Raw genomic sequence first — 20600 nt, 5'->3', positions numbered from 1 at the left:
TGACACTTCTAGGTGTTTCAAGGTATCTTCTCATAAACTGAAAGGTCTGCTGAAACGCAAGGCAGTCACACATTGTGTCAAGATCACGACACGTGCGCTGGTGTGTGGCGTGGCGGTCGCCGGCCGGCCGTGACGTGACGTTGCTGTTCCTGGCCTCCTCCCGCGATCGCTCTCGGCTCTCGCTGGCTGCTGCCGTGCTGGCGGTGAATCCTGCTTCTCCCATGTCGTGTGGTTTCCTATCGCCGGCCGTCGCGCTCCTCCCTTCCAAGCTCCAACCACCGCTGGAGGAGGCGGCCTCAAGCGCCAAGAGCACGGGACATGGCAGGGCAGCTTTTTTTATTTTTATATTTTTTAAAATCATTTTTTACAGAAATATATTTTCAGTTACCGCCCGACTGCGGGGCGGCAGGGTACCTGCTGCCAACTGGCGGGGCGGTAGGGATCTGAATGTAAATAAAATTTATTTTTAATCGCATTTTGACCCCTGGGGGAGCCTGCCGCCCCCCTGCCGGGCGGCAGGGTACCTACCGCCAACTGGCGGGGCGGTAGGCCAGGAAAAAAATTATTTTCTTTTTAGTTTCCAGAACAGTGAACTTCTAAATTCAATTAAAAATTATAAAAAAATCAAAAAAATACAAACTAAATTTTGTTAGGTTTATTAAATCAAGATCTAATGAGAAAAAATACTCATGCATGTGAAATGTCAATTTTGCCCCTGCTAAAATTTTAGGTTGTGTTTAATCTAGTTTATTTTGTATCTGTTGTTCTGTTTGTCTAACAATCCTGAAAATTTTGTGATAGCCTACTATTTTCATGTGTATTCCACTGGAAAATTTTCAGGTGCATAGCCTAAGTGCATATTTGTGGATCTATTATTGTTGGATTTCCATCATTTAGCAGTAGAATAATAGATCCACAAACATGCACCTAGGCTATGCACCTGAAAATTTTCCAGTGAAATACACATGCAAAAATTAGGCTACCACAAAATTTTCAAGATTTTTAGACAAACAGAACAACAGATACAAAATAAACTAGATTAAACACAACCTAAAATTTTAGAGGGGCAAAATTGACATTTCACATACATGAGTATTTTTTCTCTGTAGATCTTGATTTAAGAAACCTATCAAAATTTAGTTTGCATTTTTTTTATTTTTCTATAATTTTTAATTGAATTTAGAAGTTCACTGTTCTAGAAACTAAAAAGAAAATATTTTTTGCCTGGCCTACCGCCCCGCCAGTTGGCGGTAGGTACCCTGCCGCCTGGCAGGGGGGGGCGGCAGGCTCCCCCAGAGGCCAAAATGCGATTAAAAATAAATTTTATTTACATTCAGGTCCCTACCGCCCCGCCAGTTGGCGGCAGGTACCCTGCCGCCCCGCAGCCAGGCGGTAGGGGTACAAAACTGTAAATTATGAAATCGAAAATATATTTCTGTAAAAAATGATTTTAAAAAATATAAAAATAAAAAAGACGCCATGGCAGGTGTACCTGGGCCCTATATGCATGGGCCTTAATTGAATTCGACTTCGTAAAGTGCACGCCTGGGCCGAGCCTCAAATGTGTCCAACTGTGGTGAATGGGCGCAGGCCCTCCGCGGCGATGGCGCGGAGCACGAGAGACGCAGGGCCTCCACGGCGGTGCCCCGGCGGGCGGGGAGCTGGACGGCTATGCGGCGGCGGATGCGCAGCGGACGGGGAGCCGGACAGACTCAGCGGCGGCACGCCGATGGAATAGGGGCGAGGGTGAAAGGCCCTTGTTTGGTTTTGGTAATTGAGTGACAACTTATGTGGACTAATAAGTGTTTATGTTGAGATACACAGGAGATTAGTCCACACAAAGACACTAGTATGAGCAACATGTGCCATGGAGGAGAAATGGCTAAGTGTTGATGCTATGCTCATATAGTGTGATCGAGGAGCTCATTGCATATGAGACATGACATGGAGTTATGTGACCAAAGTGGAGAAGATCAAGACAAGGCTTGGCTTGATGGACCGGTTGCAATGGAGAAGGGCAAGTCAAGGCTTTGAAGCGAGGGACCGCGAGGCGGTGAAGCTTGGGCAAGATTTGGCGCCGATGGACCGAGGCAACGGTGAAGAGCGAGCAAGGTCAAGATCGATGGACCAAAGAGGTCATGTGATGATATGGAGTGGATCATATCATTTAAGAAAGATCAAGTCAAGTGTTGACTCATAATGATGATCAAAAGGCTTGATGGAGTTTGGTGCTTGTGTGGCATCAACATTTGGGAAGATGAAATGGAATGCGCAAGGCAAAGGTATGACTTGTAGGGCATTTCATTTCACCGGTCAAAGGTTGTGTAGAGAAGTGCATGCCGGATTTAGGATAGATGGTCGTACTATCAAGAGGGGCAAACTTGTTTGCATAACGGTCATCTAGTGCCACTTGAGCGATCTAACATTGCGATGTTGCTAGGATCGAGTGGCGTGGTGAGATCAAATGAAAATCCTTTGAAAATGATTGTGAAATGCTAACACACATACACATGGTATTGTTCACGTGGTGGTGTTGGCACATTTGCAAAGGAGAGAGAGTTGGAGTTGATGTTGATCAACTTTGGGAAGCAAGAAAGGTCTTTTGGTTTTCTCCGGAAATTAGGTTGTCTCTTGGAGTGGAATACTGCTTTGATCTATTGTGTTTTGGATCAAGAATTCAGTTGGGTTGTGTAGCCCTCTGAATTAGCTTTCCATAGAGTCCAAGATCACCTAATTTGGACATCGGAGCTAAGAGTTATGGCCGTTTTACCGAGGTACATTTCTGCTGGAAATAGACTTGCGGACGGTCCGCCCTAGACCTGCGGACGGTCCGCTCTTGAGGGGCGGACGGTCCGCCGTTATCTCGGTTGAGCTCAAACAGAACTGTTTTTGGCTCTGTTGGTGGTCCAAAATGATCTGCGGACCGTCCGGTCCATGGGGGCGGACGGTCCGCCTTTAAAAGCTGAAACGGGCGCAGAAACTTGGTTGTTCTGTCTTGGGTGCCCAAAATGACCTGCGGACCGTCCGGTCCTTGGGGGCGGACGGTCCGCCTCCTACTGAAATTTCTGGGACAGAAACACTGCGGTTTCTGTGTGTGCTCACGTTTTGAACTGCAGACAGTCCGCCCCTGGGGAGCGGACAGTCCGCCGGTAACTTCCAGATTTAGTCAGAGACGTTTGCAAATCGGTTGGTTCGAAGTTTTGAACCGCGGACAGTCCGCCCCAGGGGCGCGGACAGTCCGCCCGGGGCTCTAACGGTCGACTCTGACACATAATCATTGCAGTTCTAGCCGTTGGTTTTAAATGGCGGACGGTCCGGTTTTTGTGAGGCGGACAGTCCGCGAAAACTCAGTTTTCACGGGATTTGAGTGTAACGGCTAGTTTGGGGCCTCCCTCTATAAATAGAGGGTGTGGCCGGCCATTTGAGTGGTTGAGCACCTTGGGGACTTGGTGTCCATGTGTGAGAGTGCTTGAGAGCCCTCTACTCACTCTAACTTGATAGTAATCATCCGATCGAGTGAGAGAGCGATTCTAGTGCGATTGCTTTGAGAGTTTGCATCGAGTGGCACTAGGTGATCGTGTTGCAAGCCGGTGTGCTTGTTACTCTTGGAGGTTGCCACCTCCTAGACGGCTTGGTGGCAAGAGGCTCCGTTGAAGCCCGCAAGAAGATTGTGCGGTGCTCCGGAGAAGTGATTGTGAGGGGTATTGTGCTCACCCCGCGGGAGCTGCAAAGAGCAACTCTAGTTGAGCGAGACGTGAAGAGCAACAAGTGGTCCGGCCGGATCATGTGCTAGAGCTCGGTGTGAGCACTCCACGTGGGAGAGTGTGACTTGAGAGTCACCACTAGCAAGAGGATCGGCGGCAACCTTGGAGCTTGTCTCAACGGGGATTAGCTTGGTGGCAACCAAGTGAACCTCGGGATAAAAATCACCGTGTCATTTTTGTCTACTCTTCTCGGTGGTTTGCTTTCTCCAAATCACAAGCCTTGTATTTACATTCTTCTATATCTTGTGCTTGTGTAGTTGCTCTCTAGTGATTAGTTAGCTTGTGTAGCTTGCTAATCATCTTCTTGCTTGTGTAGCTAGAAGTAGAGATCCTAGTGTAACTAGTTAGTTTGTGTAGCTAAGCAAGTTGAGCTCTTGGATTTGAATTGTGTATCCTTGTCCCTGAGCATCTAGTGAGCTTAGGTTGGCTTTGTGCTTTTGCTCATTAGAATTGTGTAGGAGCTCCCTCGGTTTGTGAAGTACTAGTGCTTAGGCTTGTGTGACTTGGTTTTAGAATTGTTAGGAGAGCTCTTACTAGCTTGGCACTCCATTTGCTTTGTGTAGGATCTTTTTGGAGGTGCCTTAGAGTTATAGTTAGAGGGGTGTAGTCTTGGCTAAGCGTATCGTTTCAATTCCGCATAAGTTTCGATTAGCCGGCGCAATTTTTTTTAGAAAGGACTATTCACCCCCCTCTAGTCCGCCATCTCGACCCTACAGAGGGTCTCCACGGCGCGGCGCTAGCTCGCCGCCGCCTCAGAGTGAGCGGCGGCCAAACTGACAGAGCGTGCATGTAGAACCGACAGACTGCTGATGACAGATCAAAAATTTCTACTCACTCCGTCTCAAAATAAATGCAACTATAAAGTTCAAAATTTATCTCACAAAAATTGCTAGTTTTAATCTACCTACCACAAAAGACAAGATAATTTCCGAAAGTTCCTAATAAAACAAGTAACATCTCATCTACTCATCATAAAAGACAACTAGTATTTTGGTAATTTTATATTTAGCATTGGTTTGCGCATTTGATCCTAGAATTGCAATTTATTTTGAGACGGAGGAAGTATTATCCTATCTCTCCTACCAAACATAAAATAGAACCACTTTAAGTCTTCAAGAATCATAACATCATACTACTCACTCTCCAAACCAAACGGTACATTACACGGCGGCGAGGACGGACTGCAGCAGCAGGCCCAGCCCAGGCCGTGCGCGAGGATGAGAGCGACACGGCCCCAACATAGTGTCCAGCCCGCCCGCGCTTGAGCGATCCGAAAAAACACGACACTAGTACGGCATGGGCACAACACCATAGTACCAGTGCCGGCACGAGGCACGGTTTATATATATATAGTGCCTGGACCACAGGTCTGGCCCGCGACATTAGCACGGGTACGGCACGACTAATGGGCTGGCATGATGCCGGCCCGATAACACCAACAGAGATGGCCTTTTAATGACCCATTTTGCAAAGCTAGATATAAAAATCAACAGCACTTTTCCTTCCCACATCCCCCATCCTCCTGCCGCCGCCCCCTCCCGTTCCGTCCCTCCCTCTCCCTCCCGATGCCTCTCTCCTCTCTCCGCGCCCTCTCTCTCGCTGTCTCCCACAGTCGCGCCGCGCGCGCCGCCTCCGCCGCCCCCTGTCCCCGCCGCCGCTCCCACGCAGCCGGCGGCCTGGCGTGCCGCACGGCACGGCACGCCGGCACCCTCGTAGGGTCGTGCCGGTGCCGCGTAGTGCCGGTGCCGCGTGGTGCCGCCGTGCCCTGACGTGATGTGTCTCGCTGTGGCTCTGCAGACCCCCTCCCCTACAATAAAATAATAATAAAATAAAATAAACAAGCCGCTCGCGGTCTCGATCACGGCCCTGCAGACCCCTCCCTCGAGTGCTCGACAGAGACATACAAGATGGGCAGGTAGCGCGGGCGGCGTCTTCTCCAATGCTAGAGAGTGACTGCTCGAGGCTCTCCTCCATCTGTTTCTCCTTCATCTGCAAGGATAATCTTGTGCGTTCATTGGTCCACGGGAGCGAGATGGGGACTGGTACGAGCGGAAGCGTTTCTTTCTTTTTTTCTCGGAAAGGAACGAGCAGAAGCTTCACGGGCTGCACGGAAGAGAACGGGAAGAAAAAAAAACTTTTTAAATTGATCGTAGATCCTACGTGCACCGGAACTATCGAACACGGTTTTACCTTGCGTGCCTGAGCAAGATCAGATGAACAATCTCAGCTGCCGATTCAAATCCACATACGCAAATAGGGGCGCGAACATTGCTCTTATTAATCGTTGCTTATATTGATGCGAACAGGCGAAGAAGCAGAGCTAGGCGACTCCAATGCACCAATCCATGGACGCTGTCGAAGTTTCGAGAATGCTCTGGTTCTCTGGTGGGTCAAGGTTGCGGTTGGATCGGTGGTTTCATCCCCGTGAAGTTGCTGGCGAGCGGCGCGTCGTCGGTGGTCGCCGCCGCCGGGTGCTCACCATCGTCAGCGCCGGCGGCCTTGCCCTTGGCCTTGGGGCACCGGTCGTGGCCGTACCAGACGCCGTCGGGCAGCGGGTCGCCGAAGTAGAAGGTGGCCGCGGCCGGCGCGCGCGGGCCGGGCTGGACGACCTGCACCCACTCGGGCGCCCAACCGTCGCGGCCGTCGCGGCGGAGGTAGAGGTAGCAGACGCCGTAGCCGCAGGGGCCCGGCACGCGGAACGTGTCGGTGCCGCACCGCTCCAGCGCGCGCCCGCCCGACGTGGGGAGCCGCGGCGCGTGGGCCTCGTTGCGGTACGCGTCCCCGAACGCGACGCTCACGGCGTCCGACGACCGCGGCGCCGGCGACGCGCAGGACGTCTTCACCCGGAGCGTGTACGTGCACGCCCGGGCCGCCGCGGCGGCGGCGGTGGAGGAGGAGGGCGCGAGCGCGAGCAGGATGACGGCGGAGAGCAGCAGCAGCGGGAGCGCAAGGCCGCGGAGGGGTGCGGCAGCGTAGCCGGTGGGAGCGGCCATCGCCGGCTGCGCATTGATGTAGCGGAGCGGGAGGGGATGGGGGTGGCGATTGATGTAGGAGCAGAGCAGGCGCGGGTGACGTCGGCGGCGAGGATGGTGCTGCTGTGTCGGGGACCAGAAACGCCTGGGCGACATGGCGGCAGGCGAGTGGAGGGCCGAGGCCGAGTCACTGGATCCAGGCCCGCACGTTTTCTGTGGTGCCCATGATGAAGTGGGCTGTGGGCGCGAGCGCATCCACCGGGCCAGCAGCGAGTAGGCCCAGCCGGAAAAAAAAACTGCCGACAAAAAAAAGCAGGGGCATTCCGAGAATTGAACGCGGGACCTCTCGACCCTAAGCGAGAATCATACCACTAGACCAAATGCCCTTTATTGCATTGGGATCGATATTTTCTGTTACAAACTTAAGTTGAAGTTCATGATAAACTAACTGTCCCCAAACAAAATACTGGATAGTTTTCCTTCAAAAAAAAACAAAATACTGGATAGACCGTGTACAAAATTGTATAAAGTATCAGACAGGAACTGGCCACACCATTGGCTTGTACTCCAATTCCAATTGGTCATTTTCACAAGGGGGAGTGTGGCGTGGTGACATGTCGCATGTTTGGAGCATGGCTCGGCGAACAACATGCAGCGATGTCCGGTCACTCGGTTTGCGCTGCTCCGATCCTCGGTTTACTATTCCTGATCTCCTTCCACGCATGGCGGCATGCCGGCATGGGCATGGCCGGCTCCCCGTCCTCTCCTTAAACCCATCGGCGAGGTCACTAGCCCCGATTTGCTTCCTGCTCCTCAACCTGTCTTCAGCGCGTCGACCGGAGCGACGATGGCGAAGATCCTGCTCCATGGCTCGCTTCATGTCACCATCTTCGAGGCCGAGGAGATCTCCAACTCCAGCCGACCCAGCAGCCAGGCGCCCGGCTTCCTCCGCAAGGTTCCCCGGGATCAGCATTTCTTCTTCTCCTCCTCTGCAACAATGCAATTTGAAATTCTGAGGGAATTGAACTACTCGATCATCAGCTGGTGGAGGGGATCGAGGACACGGTGGGCGTGGGCAAGGGCACCAGCAAGATCTACGCCACCATCGGCCTGGACAAGGCCCGCGTGGGGCGCACCCGCACGCTCACCGACGAGACGGCCAGCCCGCGCTGGTACGAGTCCTTCCACGTCTACTGCGCGCACCTCGCCTCCGACGTCGTCTTCACCATCCGGGCCAAGAACCCCATCGGAGCCTCCACCGTCGGCGTCGGCTACCTCCCCGTCCGCGACATCTTCGGCGGCCAGGAGCTCGACCGCTGGCTGCCGCTCTGCGACGACGACGACAAGGACCGCAGGCCGCTCGAGGGCGGCGCCAGGGTCCACGTCAAGCTCCAGTACTTCGACATCTCCAAGGACCACAGCTGGGGCCGCGGCGTCCGCAGCGGCAGGTACCCCGGCGTGCCCTACACCTTCTTCTCGCAGCGCCAGGGGTGCAGGGTCACGCTGTACCAGGACGCGCACGTCCCCGACGGCTTCGTCCCGAGGATCCCGCTCGACGGCGGCCGGTGCTACGAGCCGCACCGCTGTTGGGAGGACATCTTCGACGCCATCAGCGGCGCCAGGCACCTCATCTACATCACCGGCTGGTCGGTCTACACCGAGATCACGCTGGTCAGGGACGGCGGCCGGCCCAAGCCCGGCGGCGGCGTCACGCTCGGCGAGCTGCTCAAGAAAAAGGCCGGCGAGGGCGTCCGGGTGCTGATGCTGGTCTGGGACGACCGCACCTCCGTCGGGGTGCTAAAAAAGGACGGCCTCATGGCCACGCACGACGAGGAGACCATGAACTACTTCCAGGGCACCGACGTGCACTGCGTGCTGTGCCCCCGGAACCCCGACGACTCCGGGAGCATCGTGCAGGACCTGCAGATCTCCACCATGTTCACGCACCACCAGAAGATCGTCGTCGTCGACCACGACATGCCGGCGGGCCGGCGGAGTAAGCGGAGGATCGTCAGCTTCGTGGGCGGGCTGGACCTCTGCGACGGCCGCTACGACACGCCGGTGCACTCGCTGTTCCGGACGCTGGACACGGCGCACCACGACGACTTCCACCAGCCCAACTTCGCGACGGCCGCCATCGCCAAGGGCGGGCCCCGGGAGCCCTGGCACGACATCCACTGCCGCCTCGAGGGCCCCGTGGCCTGGGACGTGCTCTACAACTTCGAGCAGCGGTGGCGCAAGCAGGGCGGCAAGGACCTCCTCATCCAGCTCCGGGACCTCGCCGACGAGATCATCCCGCCGTCGCCCGTCACGTTCCCGGAGGACGGCGAGGCCTGGAGCGTGCAGCTGTTCCGGTCCATCGACGGCGGCGCCGCCTTCGGGTTCCCCGACACCCCCGACGACGCCACCAGGGCCGGGCTCGTCAGCGGCAAGGACCAGATCATCGACCGGAGCATCCAGGACGCCTACATCCACGCCATCCGCCGCGCCCGGAGCTTCATCTACATCGAGAACCAGTACTTCCTGGGCAGCTCCTACTGCTGGAGGCCCGACGGCATCAGGCCCGAGGACATCGGCGCGGCGCACCTCATCCCCAAGGAGCTGTCCATGAAGGTGGTGAGCAAGATCGAGGCCGGCGAGCGCTTCGCCGTGTACGTCGTCATGCCCATGTGGCCGGAGGGCATCCCGGAGAGCGGCTCCGTGCAGGCCATCCTGGACTGGCAGAGGAGGACCATGGAGATGATGTACACCGACATCGCGCAGGCGATCCAGGCCAAGGGGATCGACGCCAACCCCAGGGACTACCTCACCTTCTTCTGCCTCGGCAACCGGGAGGCCAAGAGGCCCGGCGAGTACGTGCCCACGGAGGAGGCGGAGCCCGACACCGACTACATCCGGGCCCAACAGAACAGGAGGTTCATGATCTACGTCCACACCAAGATGATGATCGTGGATGACGAGTACATCATCGTGGGGTCGGCCAACATCAACCAGAGGTCCATGGACGGCGCGCGGGACTCGGAGATCGCCATGGGCGCCTACCAGCCGCACCACCTGGCGGCGGCGAGCCGGCCGGCGAGGGGGCAGGTGCACGGCTTCCGGATGTCTCTGTGGTACGAGCACCTGGGCGCGGTGGACGACGCCTTCACCCGGCCGGACAGCCTCGAGTGCGTGCGCAAGGTGAACGCCATGGGCGACAGGTACTGGGACCTGTACGCCGGCGACGGGCCCGAGCGCGACCTGCCGGGGCACCTGCTCACGTACCCCGTCGGGGTCGCCGCCGACGGCGCCGTCACGCAGCTGCCGGGGACGGAGTTCTTCCCGGACACCCAGGCGCGGGTGCTCGGCGCCAAGTCCGACTACCTCCCGCCCATCCTCACCACATAAGCGCCTGCTCTGATCTGCCCTGCTCATCTAGTTATATATCTTCTTCTTTTGTCTGGCTTTGCTCTGGAGATCTTGCTGATTATTGTTTTTGTTGGAATAAGAACGGCACTAGCTTTGGATTTATTTTAGAAAATAAATAAAATATGCACTGATGCAGTGTAAATGATGGTGATTTTAGGTGTGCCATTAGTAACTTCTGAAAAGGGTTTTTAAGCATCGTTGTCTGATTGATAATGTTCTTCTTGTTCTTTTCCCCTTTCGTGCGCAATGGCTTGTAGAATAACCATGTCCATTTGTAACCAGATGGCTGATTGATAATGAGCTCATGTCAAAAAAGAAAGGACAGATGTACAACGTTTTGTGCTTGCAGCACCACTCAAACTTGTTCGAGGATATCACCTAGGTCATTGAACCTTTAATCGCAGCTCCATCATGTCCCAAAACTTGTTAATTACGCGTCTCAAGCTCTAAATATCAGTAATTGGCAAATGCTTGCCTATGTAGTGCTCGTAAATTGGACTGCATGGAGCTAATTATTGAAGTGACTTCTCATCTGGAACATGAAGACATGAAGTGGTAGCAGAACACCCAAAACAACTTCTTTGATTCTCACTCTCCATTCACTGCATCTTCTTTTTGGGAACATATCTAGTGCAAACCAAGAACCTCGTGCAAACCCGTGCAAACCTACTAAACAAAGTTTCAAAAAATTTTGAAAAAAATCATGAATGTGCTTCTCAGATTACATCATCTATATATAAAATTTCATGGTCAAATTCGTCTTACTCTAGAAGTTACAAAAAAGACAAATTTGAGATGCATTTGAACCATTATTGTTGTCAGAAAATTTGTCTTTTTTGTAACTTCTAGAGTAAGACGAATTTGACCATGAAATTTTATATATAGATGAGGTAAGCTGAGAAGCACATTCATGATTTTTTTCAGAATTTTTTGAAACTTTATTTACTAGGTTTGCACGGGTTTGCACGAGGTTCTTGGCTTGCACTAGATACGTTGCCCTTCTTTTTAGCCCTTCTATTTTTCATGGTGAATATTTTAACTTCTCATCCACAAAGTTAGTACGTCTGTCAATATCAGTTGTTAATTTTATGATTTTGTCTATATAATCTTAATATTACTAATTGGAGGCTTCCTTTAATTCTCCAAATGAAGCCACCTAGGATCCTAGGTGTATACTATAAAAAAATAAAGAAATCATAGAAATTCTCACAAAAATCAGAAACATCAATCCATCAATCCGACACCTCCAATCATAATAGTCATTGGATCTGTCATCTTTTTTAATAAACTACCCACCTCTGCTATTATAAAAATAGACTGAAATAAGCCCTAAACATATATATAAATTACCCACCGCTACCATTATAAAAAAATCTAAAGTAACCCCTAATCTTTGTTCTTACTATTACTAATTGGAGGCTTCTTTTAAGCCTCCACGTGAAGCCACCTATGATCCTAGATTGACACTATAAAAAAATAGAGAAATATCAGAAATTCTCACAAAAATCAGAAAACATATGTCCATCAATCCGACACCACTAATCATAATAGTCATTAGATCTGTCATCTTTTTTAATAAACTACTCACTTCTGCTATTATGAAAATAGACTGAAATAACCCCTAAACATATATCTAAATTACCCACCTCCGCCATTATAAAAAAATCTAAAGTAAACCCCTAATCTTCTTGTAAATTACCCACCTATGTTATTATAAAAAATTGCAAATAACCCCCTAAATTTGCATATGAATTATCCAATTATGTCATTATTAAAATTTGAAATAACCCCGAAATCTAAATCTGAATTATATAATTATAACAAAATATTAAAATACACTAATATAAAATTCTAAATTATTATTTATATTATTATTAATATATTATTTATGTTATTGTTTATATAAAAAATACTACACACGATATATGTCACCATATATACATGTATGTATAATGGAAGAGATAAGAATACCAATTTTAAAAAAATAGTCCAATTAAATATATATGAAACATACATGAGGTATGATGCAAAATAAAATCTATTGCAACTAGATAATGATAAGTATGTATCTAAAGTACGTGTCAAAATATTTAATAGATAAAAAAGGCATGAGATAAATAGTTATAATTATTAGCTGTAAGTCTTATTTTTATATTAGTTCTAATTAGCATGTGCAGGAGTACGGGTTGATAGGCTAGTGGCTTACAATTTGAAAAGGAAAGAGTATTAAGTTGCCTCATGTTCATGTCAACCGTTTTTGGAAACTTTGATTGCACCTTATTATGCGTGTGTTCAGCTTGTTTGGGAGAATAGGTGTTGGTGCATATCAAGCAAGTATTGTTTTTGGGTACTATAGGGTGATTTTGAGTTGTAGGTCTAGGTTTGAGACCCAATATTGTTCGTATCAAACTTCTTGCTTCAGGCCTTGATCTTTTTTGTTTTCCTTGTAATATGGGTGCATTACCATCTTGTGCCTTGTGGGGTGCAGAACTCGAGTGATATTTTTATCTTACTAGCATAGTATATGACCCATGCGTTGTTACGGGGTTATCGTTTATTTTATCCAGACCTATACGACACCACCACCAAATTTATGATGTTGTGACTGCGCGAGGTATTGATTGCATGTGTTTCGATTGGAATTCCGATTGATTTATAGAGGTTCCGATTAGGATTTCATTAGAATTCGAATGATAGACCGTGAAATCATGCTTTCTTTAAAAATAGTAGAGATAGAGATATAAATTCTGCATATTAGAAATAGAAGTATCCTTTTTTTCTAGAAACCAAAACATTATTAGAGAACTCGGATATAGAAAAAAAATGAAAGAAGAATGCAACGAAATAGCAGCCCTCAAGTGTAGACAACAGCCCAAGATGAGCCCAGTAGTGCAGGCATGCGAGTATTTGGGCCTTTCCGGCAGTGTCCGTATTACCTCTTAGGCTGACTTTAACAGATGAGGCATCCCGCCATGCAAATACAAAATACATCTCCGCGCCCTACTATGCATGCCTGCAGCTTCTCCAACAGGTGATGCAAAAAGGGGGCAAACTGCCTTTGGAGGAGAGAGGAGATGCAAAAATACACTTCCTCTCTCCTCAAAGGTAAATGACAAGCGTGCTGGGCTAGCAACGTGTGGCGGCGGCCGGGCGTGCGGGTGGCCGGCACGTTTTGCCTCTCCAAAATGCACACCTATTGGAGTAGTCAACTTTTGCCATCCGTGTCATTCACTGTACACACGAGGCAAAGCGCATTTTGCCTCTCCAAAATGCATATTCCTGTTGGACTCAGTCTTACGTGGCTTATCACCACTCTGCTGATTACTGAATCTTAAACCCTCAGATCGAATTCATCTCACTCGTAAAGCAATCGCATCATCTTTGAAGGACCTATTTCAAAAGAAAAATAAATAAAATGCTGGGAAAGCACATACATTGTGTCTACACACAGCACATGTATGAATGAAGTTGAACTTGTTGGGTGTAACAACTCAGGAGTGAAACACATCAGATGACATCATCACTAATCCCAAGTGTAATTCATAAGGGTATAAATAAGGGTGGTAAAGGGCTCAATATTTTGAACTAGAAAATCTAAGGATCGGGCCCTAAAAGGACCGGGCTCTAAACATATATATTTTTGAACTAAAAATTTTAAAGACTTTATTGGGCTGTGAAGAGGCCATTAGGGCCATGGCCCATTACCACCCCTAATATAAAGCGTGCAGCATTCGCACTATGTTTCAAAAAAAAAAAAAATCATGACAGGATGACAGTGACATCTCCCTAGGGGCCCTGGCTCCCTCCCAGCGGCCGCCGCCACGGCGGCGGCGGCCTCCCCTTCCATCCTCTCCCCTCGCCTTCCTAACTCCCCTTCCCCTCCCCCAACACGCACGTCCGGGCCTGGGGGAGCGCCCGAGCTCGCGGGATGCGGGGCTGCGCCGCACGACGGGTGGACGCCGAGGCCGCCGGGCTCCATGGAGGAGGCCTCCTCCACCTGCATCCCCTCGCCCTCCACGCCGCCATGCGCTGGATGCGGCGCCGTCGCCGTGGCCTCCCCACAGCCTGGCTTGGGGGCCAGATCTGGGGCGCCCTCGCCTTTGGTGCCGGCCACCACCGCTGCGCCGCCGGCGTCCCCCAGCTCGTCCTCGCTCTCGCCGAGCGCGCCTCCGTTCTTCCCGGCCTTCTCGGGAGGGCGCTCGAAGAGCCAACGGTGGGCGGACGATGACGGCGAGGAGCCCGCTGACGACCGCCGCGCTACCTTTGTGGATGTCGTTTGTCGCCCGCAGAAGCAGGTGGCTTCGGCTCCGCCGCGCGCCCAGCCTGTCGTGGACACGGGCCGTGGCCGTGCCGATGCTGGGCGGCATGGATCGAGGCGAAGACGGAGGAAGCGCAGCCGGCCGCGCCCGCAGCTTGTGCTCGGCTTGCCGGCTCGGCCAGTGGATGGACGCGTCCCTGCTCGTCAGCGCCTTGGTCGCCGCGAGCGGGTCTCCGTCCCCAACACCGTCGCGTCAGTGCGGCGCAACCAACGCCGGGAGCCACGCCGCACGCCGGTGCACCAACACCTCGGCCCCAAGGTGACGGAGCACCCGGCTCCGCGTCGCCGTCCCCGCCGCTTCTCGTCTCCTAATGCTGATGGGTGGCGCGAGGTCCTGCCCCGCCGGACGGACGACAATAGTGCCGACGCTGGGCGCCACCCCGCCCGCCAGCCGCCGCCGCCGCCGCGTCGACCTCTTCCGGCGGAGCTGAGAGGCCGATGCCTGAACTGTCTCTCTTACAAGCATCGCCGTGCAGATTGCAAGCTACCAACAAGGTGTCTTCGCTGCCTCGGATTCCGACATCTTGCTCGCGACTGCAAGCGGCCGCGTTCGCCACGAACTGGCAACTCGGTTGCCCGTGGCCATGACGGGCCGTCGCTGGCTGTTGCTGCACATGCCGGAGGCAAGCGTCGACGGCGTCGTTCGAGAGGCCTGGGGCGGACAAGGGGCAGCATCTCGGGTGCTTCGACCAGTTCCTCCGGCGATGCGGTACCTGCTCGGGCCGCTCACGGTGATACTGTCCCGGGGACATGGCTGCTCGGGACCGACCCATTACTCACCCTGTGGCCTTGTGACTAGGGCTGGATATCGAGCCAGCTCGGCTCGTTAGTGGCTCGGCTCGTTATAGCTCGGCTCGTTATGGCTCGACTCGTTATAGCTCGTTATACAAACGAGCCAAAAAGCTAGCTCGGCTCGGCTCGTTAGTGGCTCGAGCTAGCTCGTTTGGCTCGCGAGCCAGAGTATAAAAATATTTACATAGAGATGATAACCGTAAATCTATAAAAAAATACATCACATACATATTTAAAGTAAAATAAATAAAATAATGTGAATTTTATAATAAAAAATATAAGTATGTTATCATCCATGACCATGATCAACCATTATTCGTTGATCGTTTCAACTAATTCATACAATATTTGTTATTTATCTTGGCTCGTTATGGCTCGCGAGCAGCTCGCGAGCCAGCTTAAGCTGGCTCATTATAAAACGAGTCGAGCTCGAGCCGAGCTACTAACGAGCGAGTCGAGCGAGCTAGCGAGTTTCGAGTTTTTCGTCCAGCCTTACTTGTCACACACCTAACAGTCGTGATACCACGGATGACCCGATACTGGAGGAGTTCGCTGCTTCTGTCAGGAGCTGGGTGCTGCTCTGGCAGCTGCTCGGCTTGAGGATGAGCCACCGGCCGAGGTGGCCCACACCTGCGGCCTTCCTGGAAGGCAGCAGATGCCGCCCCAGTACGACGACTCGGTGCTGCAGACGCCACCGCCGCGCCCCACCTTGCGGGTTGCGGACTCGCCTACGGGCTCATCTCTGCAGGAGCACACGCATGGCGGCGCAGCCTCGGGGCATGATGAGGGCTGCCCACCAGGCTTTGGTCCTGCCGGACCCACGGTGAATGTTGTTCCTCCCAGTACACCACCGGTGGATGACTTCGCCGACCGCCTCGAGCTCTTCGTCAACAAAGTGACGAGTAAGATTGCCTCCCCGCTGATCCGTGAACCGCCCAAGCAACTGTCTGTAAAGGTCATGCTACCACCGCGGCGAAGCAAGCGCCAGGCGGCTCAAAGCCTCTCTCGGGTGCCTGCTTCTAAGCGAGGCGAGATCCTAGTCATGCAGCGTCTGGGTTTGGCCACCGCGGGGGCAACACCAAGCGCCTCGGCAGTGAAGGCCTACGAGGACCTTTACAAGCCTGACACTTCCAACGCCAAGGCGCTAGCTGCGCTCTTCAACGACGACATCGGGAATGAGTCAGTGCCAGCAGAGGCGGAAGCGCAAGCTGGCTTCCTAGGCTGATTCGCTGTCTTCTTTGGTTGACTATCATTTATGTAATATCGAACTCTGTTTTCCCTTGCTAGGATGGTCCAGCCCACAGCTGTAATCCTCTAGACCATATCCTAGGCGCTCGTTGAAGCGTGTTGTCTGTAACAAACTTTTCTACCTTAATCACAAAGATACACAAATCTTTTGCGTATTCGATAAAAAAAAGTCGTGCTTGATGCACCGTTTGCTTTTTTTTTATCCTCTCCAGGCACATCACACAACCATGAGCAGATTGCATGCACCGTTTGCTCTTTTTTGCCATCTCATCACGGGACATCTGGGAGTGTAACAATTTCTTTTCTATATGTTTAGTCTTTTGTTTGTTATAGGAACATTTTTTTTGTTCAAAGAGGCTCTAAATGTACCGTCTGGCAATTCTTTCAGTTGCTTTTCATTGCAAAATACCAGTAATAGGGTACACCTAGAGCAGTTTACTTGCCAGGTAACAACAGTTGGCCAAGGCCTGTTTTATACGCGCTAGTGTCCACCTCCATGATGCATAGGAGCATTTCAAAAATGCAACCAGTCATAACTCTGAACAAATAGCATAATGATAACATCGAAAACACATATCTAGCTGTACGCTTTTTTAGAAAAAAAATTTGTAACACGAATGTGCACGTAGATCCAACAACTTTGGAGGAGGAAGAGGAGGCGCTCACGCCACTCGCCACCAGCAGATTTCAATAAATTAGTTTCTCTTTCAAAATTCAAGGATCCAGATTTATCTATCCTCTGACCTCCTAAGAGGTAGAAAATAGAATAAGAAAGAAAAAAAACTTAACTATGTTTTGATGTGATGCCGATCTATTGTGACCGTTCTGCCAATTTTACAAAGAATGACTTAAAAAGCAAAGAGACGGATAAATCTCATCCACATCGAAGAGTTTTTTTTTCAAGCAATCACATCAAAGAGTATCAGGCTACCACTAAATGAGAACTACGAGTATGTGCCAAAATTTGCATTCTCTTGAAAACTATCTGACAATGCTATTTCGGTACTGTTCCACCACAACCTCTTGACTATTGTGTACAGGATTCTCACAGCCAAAGAAGCTGACAAGAGAATATGGTTAAGACAAACTTGGAGAAACAACACCTGTTTCATGTTTGCTACTATGAAGGCAAGTCCATTTCACCACATCAGTTGACAGTTCCCGAATTCTTGATCCTTCTATAGTTTGTTACCTCACCAGGTGGTTGTATTTATGCAGCCTTAGACTTTGGTTTTGCCTTTTTGAATTGAGAGTACAGGAAAACTCCAGCAAGAGCAATACCAGTTCCTGCAAGCAAGAACAATGATGCAATTTAGATACAGCTAAATTGGATGATGGGTTATTGGTACATGCATCAAGCATAGCATCAGTCTAGGTGTGACATGCCTAAGGCATTTATAGGTGAAAGTGGAGTTCTGAAGAAGAGAACAGATGACACGATGACCACCACCCGTTTGAGAGAGTTGGTAACCGAATGGGTCACAGGAGATACTCTAGCCAATAAACTGTATGAAACCTGCCAAGAAACAAATAGAAACATTGTCATATGTAAGCCTATGTGGAACAAAATTCACTGTAAAACTAATAGAAGCTTATGCAGTGAAACCTTGTACCTTGAAGGCTCAAAATGTTAACTATTCAACATTGTTATAGGTACCATATTTGAATTGGAGCGCATGACCACAGTAGTAAAGCAGTGGACAAAACGGGACCACATATATATTATCAGCTAACAAATAGTACGTTTGTTTCGATCTAAGTAGCCAAACACAGTAGCCACTAACAGACAAATTTTAGCAACCTCTGAGAGATCACAAAAATTGAATTTTAGCGGAGACTGGCCTCACCTGTTGGTAAAAATGGAAACATGTTCCAGCAAGTGCTGCATTCACACATAGCTCTTTTACATTAACTCCCTGCAAACCCAGAAAATTTAGTGTTAGCCAAATTCTTACGCATTAGTGAACAAATATTTGGAATTTCTTTTCAAAGTTGGCAAGACTTACAGCACTCTGCAGGTACGATGGATTAAACTTGATGCCTTCTACAGATAGCATCAGTGGAGCAGATAACAAGAATGCCATGACAGTCATTATTGAGAACAGGTTTATATCATCAAAACTGTCCTGTAATAAGAACAAGTTGTGTGAGGAGCTGCAGTGTTCACAGAACATACTGTGCTGCACTGTTGGCAATGTACTTTTGTGTGTGTGTGTGGGGGGGGGGGGGGGTCACCTCTTCATCAGTGAGAAGTTTCTTGCATAAAACATTCCGTGATTGGTTGGTAAGATTTGAAGCCATGGCGCTCCAAAATCCAATCCTGTTTTCTCAGTATATTAGAATCAAATGCACCATATTGCTTGCAGTGAACTCTTTGACTTGACACATTGAAGGCACCACTTACCAGTTGAAAGAAACTTCAGTCATGGATGCCAATACAACTCCACCAACAATAGGGACGAGCGAACCCAACACCAATGCAGAAGGTGTCTGTAAAAATAATAGAACAGGGGAACAAATATTATATGGAGTATTCCATTATTAAGATGAAAATATCCACAAAGGCGCAAACCAATTACCTCTCCAAGGAACATGACAGAGAGGAGGACAGAGAATAAGGGCTCCATGGCCTTGATGGTGTGCGTGAAGGAGACAGCCACCTTGCCCAAACTCACATTGGTAAAAACATTTCCCAGCATGTGGATCAAAGCAAGAGGCAGGATCTTTGCATACTGCATCAGCAAACAAAAACAACTCACCACATGTCCACGTCATATGAGTAAACAAATTTTATAATGCTGTAGTTTGGTCAAATGTAGTACTCAGTTAGATACTACGAAACAATGACAAAGACAACTCTGCTTCAGAAATATATATTTCAATTTTCAACAGGCACCCGTGGAATTGAACAGGCTTTCAGGCTAGCTTGTTATATCTCATGATTTTACATCATCAACAGGTAACAACAAAAGATTAGTAATATTCTTTTTTAGTGGAAGATTAGTAATATTGTTATTATACCTGTTTGAGGGAGAGCCTCGGTCTCGGATGCAGATTCAGCAGCCACATGAGCGCGATGAAGAAGGATCCGGATGCGAACTGGAAGGTGGTGATGGTGTACGGAAAGGGCACGGCTTTGAGAACCTGAGCGAATCACAGGTGAAAACAACTTGAAGATTCGATTCTGTTGAAGAATCCATTAGGAAATGACCCGAGGATTGAATAGGGACGAAATGTCTGACCAGCTTGTTGTAGATGTTGAAGTAGATGTTGAGCAGGTACCAGACGATGATCATGGCCCCGAGCTGCAGCGTCCGTGGAATGCCGTCAGTGCCCTCGGGTTTTCCGCCCCCGTCTGCCGCCGGCGGCGACGCGGCCACTGCCGCCGCCGCCCGCGTCCTCGCCGCGAGCAGGGGCGACGGGAGCGGCCGCAGGCCCCCGCGAATGCCGAGCGAGAGCGCCGGCGCGCCGGCGCCGGCGACCGGCCAGCGGCAGCCATGAGAAGAAGGGGCGGAGGACGGTGAGGGCGAGAGCGCGACGTGGCGCGAGGAAGGCAGGGCGGGGGATGGGTACGAGCGGCGCGCCGCGGCGCAGGCTCTGGAGGAGGAGGAGGACGAGCACGCCGCCGCCATGCTCTGCATCTCGCGGCGCTCCCTCCTGTTTTTTTGGGTTCTCGCGGTCCCCTCCTCGGTTCTTGGCTCGCGTATGGGCAATGGCCGCGAATCCGGGTGGGCTTGGCGCGGTTTCTGGAAGGAGGAGGGGGGCCAGAGGGGGGCCGAGCGAGGAAGGGCGGTGCGCTGCCGCTGTCACGGCGCGGCCATTTATGGCGCGCAGCAGGGGAAGAGAACTGGAGGGGAGGAGTTCGAGAAGGAAAGGGATCGGTGGGCTGGTGCCGGCGTGCCGGGCGCGCCCGTGGCGGGGCGGTGGGAAGCGGACGGTAGTGGAGTAGAAGTGTGGAAGGCGTGGAGCGGAGCGGGCTACCGGAGCGAGGGGAGGGAGGGGCGGGGGCGACCGGACGCGCGGCGCGGTTTCGGCGAAGGGAGACGAAAGGGGGGCGGGTGCCCCCGAGCGCACGGTGGCCGGGCAGGTTGAAGCTGC

General features: G+C 51.0%; 3 protein-coding genes across 3 annotated transcripts; 1 reads left to right on the top strand and 2 right to left on the bottom strand.

The window, feature by feature from the left end:
• Positions 1–5978: 5978 nt before the first annotated feature.
• LOC120664266 (embryo-specific protein ATS3-like) lies at positions 5979–6905 on the bottom strand. The gene has a single exon (XM_039943400.1). It carries the CDS (start codon positions 6890–6892, stop codon positions 6155–6157), a length of 738 nt encoding a protein of 245 aa, XP_039799334.1. The 5' UTR covers positions 6893–6905; the 3' UTR covers positions 5979–6154.
• On the top strand, positions 6808–10295 carry LOC120664267 (phospholipase D alpha 1-like). The gene is made up of 2 exons (XM_039943401.1): positions 6808–7691; positions 7754–10295. The coding sequence occupies exons 1-2, from the start codon at positions 7467–7469 to the stop codon at positions 10121–10123; spliced, it is 2595 nt and encodes an 864-aa protein (XP_039799335.1). The 5' UTR covers positions 6808–7466; the 3' UTR covers positions 10124–10295.
• Positions 10296–17364: 7069 nt separating this feature from the next.
• On the bottom strand, positions 17365–20143 carry LOC120664265 (phosphoenolpyruvate/phosphate translocator 3, chloroplastic-like). Its single transcript, XM_039943399.1, has 9 exons — positions 19745–20143; positions 19524–19646; positions 19082–19234; positions 18907–18992; positions 18738–18822; positions 18509–18628; positions 18350–18418; positions 17889–18018; positions 17365–17789 (listed from the first exon to the last, which is right to left on the bottom strand). The coding sequence occupies exons 1-9, from the start codon at positions 20141–20143 to the stop codon at positions 17713–17715; spliced, it is 1242 nt and encodes a 413-aa protein (XP_039799333.1). The 3' UTR covers positions 17365–17712.
• Between the last annotated feature and the right edge of the window lie 457 nt (positions 20144–20600).

The sequence above is a fragment of the Panicum virgatum genome, chromosome 3N, assembly GCF_016808335.1.
Source record: "Panicum virgatum strain AP13 chromosome 3N, P.virgatum_v5, whole genome shotgun sequence".
In the NCBI taxonomy this organism is placed as follows: domain Eukaryota; kingdom Viridiplantae; phylum Streptophyta; class Magnoliopsida; order Poales; family Poaceae; genus Panicum; species Panicum virgatum.
The sequence above is the reverse complement of the archived record's forward strand: the minus strand, read 5'-3'. Positions and strand labels throughout refer to the sequence as shown.